Raw genomic sequence first — 12,610 nt, 5'->3', positions numbered from 1 at the left:
CTAAAACTCTTTCTACAAATAAAAGCCCAGACCAGATGGCTTCACTAGTGAATTCTATCAAACTTTGAAGGAAAAAATAATAACCCTATGCAAACTCTTTCTGAAAATAGACGGATAAATAATTTCCAACACATTTTATGAGGCCAGCATTATTTTGACATAAAAGTCAGAAACTATAGAAAGTCTCCCTACAAACAGATTTAACAATTAACAAAATATAAAGAAACAGATTCCAGCAACATACAAAAGGTAAATTGGACTTCATTAAAATTTAAAACAATTTTTGCTTCAAAAGGTACCATTAAGAAAATGAAAAGCGAGTCTCAGCTTCCAGTCAAGATGGAGGTATACATTCCCCAACAACCATTTCAAAATTATACTAACTACAGAACAACCATCATTCAGAACTGCCTGAAATCCAGCTGAACCGAAGTCCTACAACTAAAGATATAATGAAGAAGCCACATCAAGACTGGTAGGAGGGACAGAGGCATGGAATGAGCTGGTCACACACCCATATGTGGCAGATAAAAATGGAGAGACTGATAGGGTTATCATGGCTGCAGAGGTCTACCTTGAGGAGAAAGGGCCCCCAGCCCAGGGTTTCAGTGCCAGGAAAAGAAGTTCCCATACTTTTTTTGTTTTTTAACAGAGAGATAGAAAAAGGGACAGATAGGGATAGACAGACAAGAAGGGAGAGAGATGAGAAGCATTTAGTCTTCGTTGTGGCACCTTAGTTGTTCATTGATTGTATTCTTATATGTGCCTTAACTGGGGGTCTACAGCAGAGCAAGTGACCCCTTGCTCAAGCCAGTGACTTTTGGGCTCAAGCCAGTGACCATGGGGTCACGTCTATGAGCCCACGCTCAAGCTGGAGACCTTGGGGTTTCGAATCTGGGTCCTCTGCATCCCAGTCCAATGCTCTATATACTGTGCCACCACCTGGTCAGGCCCATAACTTTTGGCTATAAAGACCAGCAGGAATTACGGCTGAGTGAGATAGATGGAGGGATGCTGGAGTCCCAGGCATTCTTCTTAAAGAGTCCACATACAGATTTACTTGGACTCACCTCCTCTGAGTTCCAGCACTGGGACAGCAGCTCAAAAAGCACCAGGGACATATGGGGAGGAACTGAATTGTCTGGCATCAAAGCTAGTGCTGGAGGGGCAGCTTTCTCCCTGACAGAAGTGTTGGCAAATGCCATTGTACTTTTCTGAACCTTCTTCCAAAACAGTCAGCAGGTGGGTGGCATATCTGAATCCCCATCAACCCTGCCAGCATGGTTCACCCTGCCCTGGTATTTCCTGAGACCCTGCCACACCAACTTTCCAGCCTACCCAAGCTCTTTCCAGTGGCTTTTCCATACAGATGGCCAATTTTTGACTCATGCATCATACTTTCTTAATATGTCTTAAACAAGTAGCATCTGGTCTTGGCATTCCCCATACTTCTTGCTAAGTTGTCCCAGGCCTACCCTTGGTCTGCAGCTTGGCCTCTTCTGGGGACCTCCTAGACCAGCAGAAATAGCAGCCATCTTCAGATTGCTTTGTAGCTCATGTTAGTGTCTCTGATCAGAATGCAGGCAATGGCTGACCTTGGCCTGCACCTACCAGGAGGTTCCAGAGTCAGTATACCCAGTGGACAACTTTAGACCACATCAAAGAACTGCCCAACCACCTCTACAAGTGACACATTCAAAGGGGAGGACAGAGGGGCCACAAGAGCCCTGCTGAAGCAAATCCTGCTCCATGGGCGGTCCCCTGCATAGCTGATCTTTTGTGGTAGTTCAAGCCCAGTCCTCACAGACAATTGGCCTGAAGTGTAAATTCCACCAATTGATGTGCCAACAGCAATCAAGGCTCAATTACAACAGGAGGGTCTACACGGCCCAAGGTGGCACACCTAGAGTGCCCAGCTTGGTGAATGGGGAGGCTCTGCCACTGGACTCCACAGAACACCTCCTATGTAAGGTCACTGTGCCAAGCCTGGGGATGTAGCAGCTCTACCTACTACAGAGAAACAAACACAGGCAGGCTTCCAAAATGAGGAGACAAAAACATGTCCCAAATGAAAGAACAGAACAAAACTTCAGAAAAATAACTAAATAAGATGGAGACAAGCAATTTACCAGATGCAGAGTTCAAAACACTGGTTATAAGGACACTCAATGAACCTAGGGGAAGAGTAGAGGAACTTAGTAAGAACTTCAACAGCATAAAAATAACATGGAAACCAAAAAAAAGAACCAGTCAGAAATGAAGGATACATCTACTGAAATGAAGAATAATATACAGAAAATCAACATTAGAGAAGATGAAGCCGAGAATCAAATCAGTGATTTGGAATATAAGAAAGCAATAAACAAAAACAAAAAACATACCTAATTGAAACAGCAAAAACAAAACAAAACAAAAAAACAAACAAAAAAACCCTCCTCAAAAAATCGAAATAGTGTGTAAGGGCCTCTGAGACAACTTCAAGTGCACCAACATTTGCATCATGGGGGTGCCCGAAAGAGAAGAAAAAGAGAAAGAAATTAAAAACCTATTTGAAAAAATGACAGAAAACTTCCTTAACATGGTGAAGAAAACAGACATACAAATCCAGGAAGCATACAAAGTCCTAAACAAGATGAATCCAAAAAGGCCCACACCAAGACAAATTATAATTAAAATGCAAAGGTTAAAGAGAAAAGAGAGAATCTTAAAAGTAGTGAGAGAATAGTGGCCATGGCCAGCTGACTCAGCGGTAGAGCATCAGCCCAGCCGTGGATGTCCCAGGTCCGATTCCTGGATAGGGCACCCAGGAGGAGCAACCATCTACTTCTCTCCTCTCTCCCTCTCCCTTCTCTCTATCTCTTACTTCCCCTCCTGCAGCTATGGCTCAGTTGGAGAAAGTCGGCCCAGGGAGCTGAGGATGGCTCTATGGCCTCACCTCAGGTGCTAAAAATAGCTTGGTTGTCAAGCAAGAGACTCAGATGAGCAGAGCATTGCCCCATAGGGTGCCTGCCACATGGATCCTGGTCAGAGTGTATGCAGGAGTCTGTCTTTCTGACTCTTTACTTTTCACTTAAGGAAAAGAAAAGAAAAGAAAAGAAAAGAAAAGAAAAGAAAAGAAAAGAAAAGAAAAGAAAAGCAGTTAGCTAGTTACAAGGGAGCCCCCATAAGATTGTCAGCTATTTCTCAACAGAAACTTTGCATACCAGAAGGAATTGGCAAGAAATATTTGAAGTGATGAAAAGCAAGGACATACAACATATTACTCTACCCAGCAAAGCTATCATTTAGAATCAAAAGACATATGCAGAGCTTCCCAGACAAGAAACAGCTAGAGGAGTCCATCGTTACCAAACCAGTATTACACAAGATGTTAAAGGATCTTCTTTAAGAAGAAAAAGGGAAAAAAATAAAAAATGTGAACAATAAAATGGCAATATATATATTAATATAATATTTTATGTCAACTGTAATTGAAATGAGAAAAAATGAAGAAAATGAAAAGACAAGCCACAGACTAGGAAAAAAATATTTGAAAATCATATATCTTAGAAAAAACTTGTGCTCAGAGTATATAAAGAACTTTTACAACTCCAGAAGACAAACACCCCAATAAATATATACATGGGCAAAATATTGAGTGGGCATGTCACCAAAGAAGGTATATTTATGCTAATAAACACATGAAAAGTTTAGAGAAATATAAATTAAAACTACAAAAAGCATCACCATATACCCACAAGAATGACTATAATAAAAAAGACTGTTGATACCAAGTATGAGCAATAATGGGCAGAAACTGGAAATCTATACATTGTGAGTGGCTATATAAAAGGACAATTTTTGAAATATTCTGTCAATTTCTTAACTTAAATACATACTTGTCACATTACCCAGCAGTACCACTTCCAGGTATCTATCCAGAAAAAGTGAAAATATATGTGCACACAAACACTTCTATCTAAATGTTTATAGCAGCATTATTCATAAATGTGAAGAACTAGAAACAACTCATGTCCTTCTACTGGTGAATGGATTAAGAAAGTGGTATATCCATACAATGAAATATTATTCAGTAATAAAAGAAGTAAACTAGTCATAAGAGCACAAACATGGGTAAATCTCAGCAGCACTATATTAAGCAAAAGATTAGATACTGTATGATCTCATTTATAAAAAATCTTGTACAATTCAGAAAGGACATTATGATAATATGGGACTAGGGGATTTAGGATGATGGATGTTCTAAGGATTATGGTGATTGTTACACAACAATATCATTTTAGCAAAACTTACTGTAGTATATACACTTACAATTGCTGAATTTCATGGTATACAAATTGTATGACAATGTGTGTTGAAAGAATTAGCACCATATAAAAAATTAAACCATGTACATTATTATTTTTAAAATAAAAACATCCTAGTAAATTATTAAAACAAGCAAACAAAGAAACAAAGAACCATGATCTTGTTATAAGGACCCAAGCCCGTGAACTTGCTCTTGCAGATCTATACTTATCTGAATGAGGCCAGCCATAAGCACTTATGAGTAGCCTCTACTAATATAATCAAAGTGAACTTGATCACAAAACCATGTGTTCATTCCTATTAATTTCAGAGATGAATGCAAATTGTGGGAATTTGGGGAAACATGAGAGGTTTTTGACTAGAAGTACTTTAAGCACCACAGAGTACTACATTCTGCAATTCTACACTTGCCACAAAATAAAAACCAATTCCTTATCCCCAAACACAAACAAAACTGAATATTTGAGGTTTAAATGGGGGAGGACAGAAGGGAAAAAGCAAGCAAAAGTAGGGTAATCAGGCAGGCATACAATAAGTGTTTTCAGAATAAGTACTAATTGCAAAAATATAAATAAATACAGATTGCATAACAATATGTATTATGTACTATATAATAAATACATGTAAACAAAAATTTCAAAATACTTTTTTCTGCTATCCATGCCTTTACAAAAGTCATTAATATAAAAGGTTTCCAAACTTGTTTCTATGAATCTTAGTGTACACTGCACGCTCATTTTCAGTTATACCTTTTAATATCAAGAACCTGTTACAAGACTTGATTTTCAATTGCACATTATGAAGATCGAGTTATTTAATTAATAATATTTGGTTTGCTCTAGCTGGGTAGCTCAGTTGGTTAGAACATTGTGCTAATATGCTAAGGTTGTAGGTTTAATGTCTGGTCAGGATGCATATAAGAATCAACCAATGAATGCATAAATAAGTGGAACAGCAAATCAATGTCTCTCTCTCTCTCTTTCTCCTTTCCTTTGTGTCTCTAAAATTAACCAAAAATTTAAAAATAATATTTGTTTTAATCTTAAATAAGCAATGAGAGAAATTAAAATATACTGTTAATATTTAATTATCAAGACTCAAGAGCTATTTTTTAACAATGCCTTAAGAAAGTAAAAATTAAGATTTAGCACTGTTTTGCTTTCTTTTTTTTAATATAGAAACCTCATGTATAGTTTGTATTGTGTTCACAAACGCTTAGTATTTGGTGTCGACACCTTTTCACACAAGGAAGCAACAATGTAGATACTTTCTGAGAGGGGAAACACCTGCAGAGAAGGCCAAATAAATCACAAAAGAAACTTCTTTTAGCTTGGACCACTTCATTTGCATTTCAAACTGACAGGGCTTCATGCTGTATTTAGAGCTTTGAATAGGCAATCCCATGTGTGTTCTTCACACATGAGTTCCTCACAGTATTGCTCCTTTGACCCATCCCTGCTGTAGTTGTGGTGCTAATGTAGACTCAACAGACATGTAATGAGCACCTATTACAGGCTATCCAGTAATGAAAACACTACCATCAGGTTAGCTAGTGTTGCCCCACTATAACACATCAGACATCTGGTTAACAGGTCTTAGCCTGAGTGCTTTCATTTCCACTGTTTTCAAGTGTTCTTTCTATCTATGAGCTTTCTCTCCTTTTTCTCCCGTGTTCCATGGATAATCAAGAGCGAAGGAGCTGAGCATGCCTAGCGCATCCCTTTCCCACAGAGAAGGTAGAAGGGGAACAGCATCCAGGGTTCATGGTCCTGCCACACTCCTCACTGGTCCCCTTTCCATCTGTCGCCTGCGACATGCAGCCCAGAATCTAAGCCCTAACCCTGTTCCACACTGTCTTCTCAGGTCCTGAAAGGCACGACGTGTAATCGCTGCTGGAGCAGTCCCTATAGTAGTGGAAAAAGGCAACATGACTCTGAAATATTTGTCCACGCTGACACAACTCCCAGTGATCTGTATGGGGATTAGCAAGTTTATATTGGGGCTTGGAAGGAGTTGAACCAGCTTCCGCGTACTAACCTGGAACCCTAAACATAATCCAGAGAATTGAGTCCTTTGGGAAAATCAGGCTTTTTTAGATTAAGTCAATGAGAAATCAGTTTGAGGTCTCTACAACTGATATATCAACAAACTTTTGGACTATGATCCACTTATACTTGGGGTTTCAATGTTTACTCTCCAAGTTCACGGCAATATAAACCTGTAAGACTGAAAGCACTATTTTTGTTATATCTAATATAAAACAGAGAGAGATACATTCTCAAAATTAAAAAAAATTAGAACAGATTCCTGAACTCATTTTTCTCTTAATCTTTTACCTTTATTTTTTAAAGTATAATTTCATTTGATTCCAGAGAACCTTCCATTCTTGCAATATTATTGTAAAAATCTTTCTATTTTACCTGCATCTTTCATTGCTGAGCCCATTTTTCTCTTACCTCCTCGATGGATAATCAGAGAAGTCTCACTTCCAATGGGACAGTCCTTAAGTATATCCACTACTTCCGTATGGCTCAAGTTCTGTGCATTCTGCTGGTTGATCTCAACAATGAGGTCGCCTTCACACAGGCCAGGGCAGCCCTGAATGTCAAGTATTTGTTTCACTCGCTGTCCTGTAGGACTGTCAGCAATAGTGAAGCCAAAGCCCTGGGCACCTTTCACAATGGTTAAGGTCATAAGTTCAGCTTGGGTGGCGCCAGATGAGGCCATAGACACGTTGTCGTCATGGACAGGTGGTGGATACGTGCCATCTAGCTGGCCATCTGCTGGCATTGAGTGCAAAGAATGAGGCGGCCGATCTGTTATATCTGGAACTGACTGTGAGGTCCGAGAAATGTATTCCAAATACGTTTCATAGTTATGTCTTCCATTGACCATCACTGGAGGTGGCCTCTCCATTATTGCAAGAGGTGGCACCATGCTGTTAGCAGGATCTTCAGGGTCAAAAGGCAAAGGGTAGCCACGACACAACACCAGGCTGACACTCTGACCAATAGGAACAGACTGGAAAAGTTTGACTACATCTGCATGAGTGTGCCCAAGGACACAAACTTCATTAATATAGACAATGACATCACCTGCAAGGGAAAAAGAAAGATTTGAAAATGTGAGGTAATTTCAATTAATGCTGATGTGAAGAAATGCAATTATTGATGAGACTAGTGAAGGTGGTACTCCGTTCTCAATAAGCAGTGAGGAAGTCAATGAAAATAATATTTAAATATACTATAGGTGACTCAAGGTTACAACAGGCCTGCCAACAGATAAACTGATCAAATGCTGAAAAAAACATTCTATGGTTATTTTTGAAGTTCAGAAACAACTTTATATTTAGAAAGAAAGGGTCAGAAGGAAAAGCTGAGAAGAATTTGTGCCGTGAAGAATCACTCTCTCTATGCTTCCTTATCAGCTTCATTTCTATCTTCAGTGTGTTTCAACCAATACAAATTTCACCTTATTCAGAAGTAGTAGTCATAAGTTTTGGATGAAAACTTTCGAGCCCCAGTACATGGTTTTGTTTTTGGTATCACTTGTCTGAGCCAACTGCCTTTTTTCATTTTTATACAAAAGGGAAATACTTTGCCCATTATATTTCTTACCTATAGCAAGGTGTAACTGCAAAGGTATAAGGTACACACAAGTAAAGGTCAAAAGTGCAGTTACTGGGATCAGAGATCAGCGCCCATATCCTGGCTCTCCTGCTTAGCAGATATGTAACACTGGGCAAATGATTTACCTACTTAGAGCCACAGTTTCCATTTGTGAAGTTGTGAGTATGAAATAAGGCAGAAAAAGTGCTTGGTGAAGTGCTTGATGCATGGTGAGTGTGCAATCAATGTGGAACATTAATAATGTTATTATTGCTGGGACTGTGGCTTTCAAACAGGAAGCTTTCAGAGATTCATACTCTCATCTTACATAAGTTGATACTTCTGTAGATATTTTTAAAGAAAAGGCATTTGTCTACTCTCCCAATGAACTTTCATAGAGTTACAGAAGTCCACTGGTAAAAAAGTTAATTTTGTGATATTAAAAGTGCCGCAGGCCCTGGCTGGTTGGTTAAGTGGTTGAGCTTTGGCCTGGCGTGTGGATATCCTGGGCTCGATTACCGGTCAGAGCACCTAGGAGAAGCATCCATCTGCTTCTCCACCCCACCCCCTGTCGCTTCTCTCTCTTTCTTCCCCTCCTGCAGCCCTGGCTCTATTACAGCGAGTTGGCCCAGGGTGCTGAGGATGGCTCTATAGCTTCCACCTCAGGCACTAAGAAGAGCTCGGTTGCTGAGCAATAATGCAACATCCCAGATGGGCAGAGCATCGCCCCCTAGTGGGCTTGCTGAGTGGATCCCAGTTGGGGTGTACGAAGGAGTCTGTCTCTGCCTCCCCTCCTCTCACTGAATTAAAAAAAGTGCTCCAAATGCAAATTATTCATTATAAAATATATTCAAGTAAATTGTATTTCTTCCTTAAAAATGAAGAAAATGTTTGAGATAATTGTTTTAAAAAATCAATTATGTCTGAATAACAATTTTGTTTTTGGAGAACTGTTCTATCATGGATTAGTATTTTCTTATCCTCATAGACCATAATATTTGAGAATCAAACTTGCAAATGGAGATTGTGCCTGACTGTGCTGAAGAGTATGATAAGAATCGAAGACCATGTTTCCCATATTGTCAAATGTGTGACTCAGCAGACATCCATTTACCGAGATCGTCTGATGGGCAGCATCAGTGGCTAGGCACTGCGTTCTAAGACATCATTGCCCATCAAAGCTGCAAACACCAAAAATGAAAAACAGAGTTGAACTTTCAGAGTTAAATACTTTTCTGGCCTTTCTTCGGAGTTTGTTATAAAAAATTATTTACTAAATGCACTTAGAAATAATTCTATGAATAAAAGGGTTGAGTAAAATGTGCTCAGCAATATAGACTTAGTTAACATTCAGTTCCAAATGCTAAAGAATTACTTTAAAAACCTAACGAGAAGGAGACAGAAAAGTCAAACGTTTCCAAGGATTTAGGCCAAGTCTGATTCTAGGAAATGTCACAGACTATATGTTTGATCCCGGGCAATGCGACTCTTCAATTATGTCTATCAGAAAGGTGCTGGTGTAATGGCTTGGACATCGGACCAGGACTCAGGACTGAACCAGGATGGACGAGCTCTACTACGATTCCTCATTGGACTGCGATGCTGGGGATCTCTGATATCCTTTCTAACTGGTTCTGCTCACCCCAGAGAAGTAACTGATCCAGACAGAGTTTTTCCTTTTCCTGCCGCCTCTTTTATTTTTAAAGTTATCATATGTTTACACATCAGAATGTCAAAAGAATAATAAATACCTACGCACAACTTCCCTACCATCCAGCTTAATCACTAGCACTGCTCCTGCTGGTTGAAGAGCCGTAGGTAGCAGCCTCTCCCGTTTCTGTTCCTTCTTGCTCTTTTCAAAGGTAACCACTGTCCTGCATTTAAGGTTTCTTATTCATGTGCACTTTATATCTTTATGAAACATCTGCACACCCATAAATAATATGTCTAAATACTATTTAATCCCTGAATAATATCTCTAAAATATGTTTTTGCATATTTTAAACCTTTGGTAAATGATATACATATTAATCTTCTATAATTTCCTTCAAATTATATTGTGATATTTATCTACTTTGATACTTGTACCCCAAATTCATTATTTTTCATTGTGCTATGGTATCTATTAGGTGACTACATTGCTACTTATTAATATTCACACAGCCTTCCATTCATGGACCCTGGGATTCTTGTGAGTTTTTGTTCAAGATAACTCTGTTGTGAACCTCCCTCCATGGCCTTGTGAACTCACGAAGAGTGTTTCTGAGGTGTGAACTTTGGCACAGAACTGCCGGGCGTAAGCCATGTGCATCTTCACCTTTGTTAGATATTGGCAAGTGGCGACAAAATAGGCCAAATCCATTTATACTCTCAGCGGTGATGTATCAGAGTTTCCACTGCTTCCCATCTGAAACAGTACTTGGCATTCTCAGACTTTTAATTTCCACTAATCTAATGGGTGTGATCATGGTTTTAATTTGTATTCCCTGGATTGCTAGTGAGGATGAGCAATTTCTTATGTTTATTAGTCATCTGGGTTTTGTTTGCAGTACAGCTCATTTCCCATTTTTTTATTTGGGTAGTTGCTTTCTTTCTTTCTTTCTTTCTTTCTCTCTCTCTCTTTCTCTCTCTCTCTCTCTCTCTCTCTCTCTTTCTCTCTCTTACCTTCTTTCACACAGTGACTATATTTATGCCCATTTCCATTCTTGGTCTGATATTTTCTGTAGGTTTGGGAGGCTGCATGATATGGAAGATATTACAGGTGTTGGGAGGCCAACCAACTTTTGTCTGATTTCCAGCTCCAGTACTTACTAGACTTTCAAAACTAACTTTAATCCTCTGTAACTCAGATTCTTCAGAACTAAAGAGGAACAATAATAATAGCAACTTATTGATCTAAGGGAAATAAATGAGATCATGCAGGTGAAATGGTTTATAAGCTGTAAAATGTTATGCAAAGGATGATTGCTAGCTCAGTAACTATATGTCTTTGGTTGTACTCTTCTATAAAATCAGGGCAGTCCCACCAAGATATTCCCACCACAGTCATACTCAAAGATTATTATTGGAATTGGAGCAGGCAAGTCAACGGCAGGAAGGTAAAAAATGCCACTCTCCTCTCAGGTTCTCCTTAACTTTAATCACTGTGAATAAACTCCCCAACCCCCAAGCATGCTTCACCCTTCCCTCTGCTATGCAGAAATTCATAGAGGAAAAAGAATTAAGGGTAATGTTCAAAGCTCTCAAGGTTCCCTGCCAGGTCTAAAGAGTAGTTATTTAATTATAGTGATTAATGTTATCTATTTTTGAGTTTTAACATGATCTTGCTATTTAGAAACAATGAGAACAACTTATGGTTCTTAGTAAGTCTGCCATTTATAATTTATCGATGCTTTCCACTTGGAGGAATTTTTCAAGTCATTAAGCAAGGGAGTGATAAAGGACCCTACAATAATATCTTTGTGGAGCTATGCAGGAGACTTCTGAATGTAAAGAATGGATGGTCAGTTATCACAGTTAAAACTATCTAACAATTGCTCACTTTAAAAAATATATAGATGCCTCCACACGCACCATGCCAAAATTGTTGTAGGTGGGCATGTAAACAAACATGTGCTTATTCAGATAGAACTGATTGGGGAGGATATTTATAGACAGTGCTTTATGAATGTCACTTACATGTTGAGAAATAAAAATATGAGCCACCTGGTATATGTCATCTGATGGTTCCATGCCAAGTCCTGGGACAGACTGGGCTTAAGAGCACACAAAGGGATGCCATTAGGAAACTGGCATGGTCCCCACCTCGGCAGCCTACTGAGGAGGGAGAGTTGGAAAAGAGTCACTTGATCTCTCTATCTCACAATTTCTTCTTTTATAAAATGAGAATTAAAACATCTCCGCTATTTTCTCTTTCACAGGGCTACTGTGAGAATGAGATTATGCATGTAAAACTTTTAATTTTTCCAAAGAAACATTTTCCCTTAAAATAAGATGATGCATTTCTTTTGAACCAATACCTAATTTTTTGTTGAGTTCAGTGAACTGGTTGTTAAAACGGCACTTGTCATCAGGGTTCTCTCTAAGGTGGGCTCCTGGGCAGCTGCCCAATGTGGAAATCACAAATTTACATTCCTTACTCTTTTTTAACATTCATCTGAGCAACAGCGTGTTCTAAGTGCCCGTAGTCATGTTCATTCCGTCCATACGTGAAAAACATTGCAAATGAGGATGCCAATCAAGAAGCAATATAGAAATATCTTAAATAACAGTTTTATTGTTTTTCTTTCAGGTATTATTTAATATTTTTTCGTTAATATTTTAAAACTTTTTCTTGTAATCTAGTTTTGTGTACCTATTTTATTGTTCTCATTTAACTGTTAAATGCATGAGATAATAAACTACCTTTTAGTATATCTTTTTTTAATACTTAAACAGTCATTAGGGCAGAGAACCAGTTGTTAAATTATTTGAATTCCACCACTGATTTCAAAGTGCAAGAAGAGGAGAGTGGAAGTGGTGAAGCAGGAGGTTTAAAAACTGCTGGATTCTATAGGAAAACATTCTAAGATAACTGATTTTTTAGTCATGGAAACCAAAATATAATACAGGATCCCTCTTGGATACTCCATCATTTTGGATAAATAGGGCCCTCTTAAAGCATTGCTTAAAATGGGTTTATTTTTATACCTCTT

General features: G+C 38.7%; 1 protein-coding gene across 3 annotated transcripts in view; it reads right to left on the bottom strand.

Moving 5' to 3' along the window:
• MAGI2 (membrane associated guanylate kinase, WW and PDZ domain containing 2) overlaps positions 1-12,610 on the bottom strand; it is a 1,730,241-nt gene that overhangs the window by 298,198 nt on the left and 1,419,433 nt on the right. For all 3 annotated transcript variants that reach the window (XM_066240549.1, XM_066240550.1, XM_066240551.1), the window contains one exon: positions 6,765-7,403. In XM_066240549.1, coding sequence (XP_066096646.1) covers positions 6,765-7,403 — 639 coding nt within the window. The remainder of the gene's footprint in view (positions 1-6,764; positions 7,404-12,610) is intronic.

This window comes from Saccopteryx bilineata, chromosome 7 (genome assembly GCF_036850765.1).
Source record: "Saccopteryx bilineata isolate mSacBil1 chromosome 7, mSacBil1_pri_phased_curated, whole genome shotgun sequence".
Lineage (NCBI taxonomy): Eukaryota > Metazoa > Chordata > Mammalia > Chiroptera > Emballonuridae > Saccopteryx > Saccopteryx bilineata.
The sequence above is the reverse complement of the archived record's forward strand: the minus strand, read 5'-3'. Positions and strand labels throughout refer to the sequence as shown.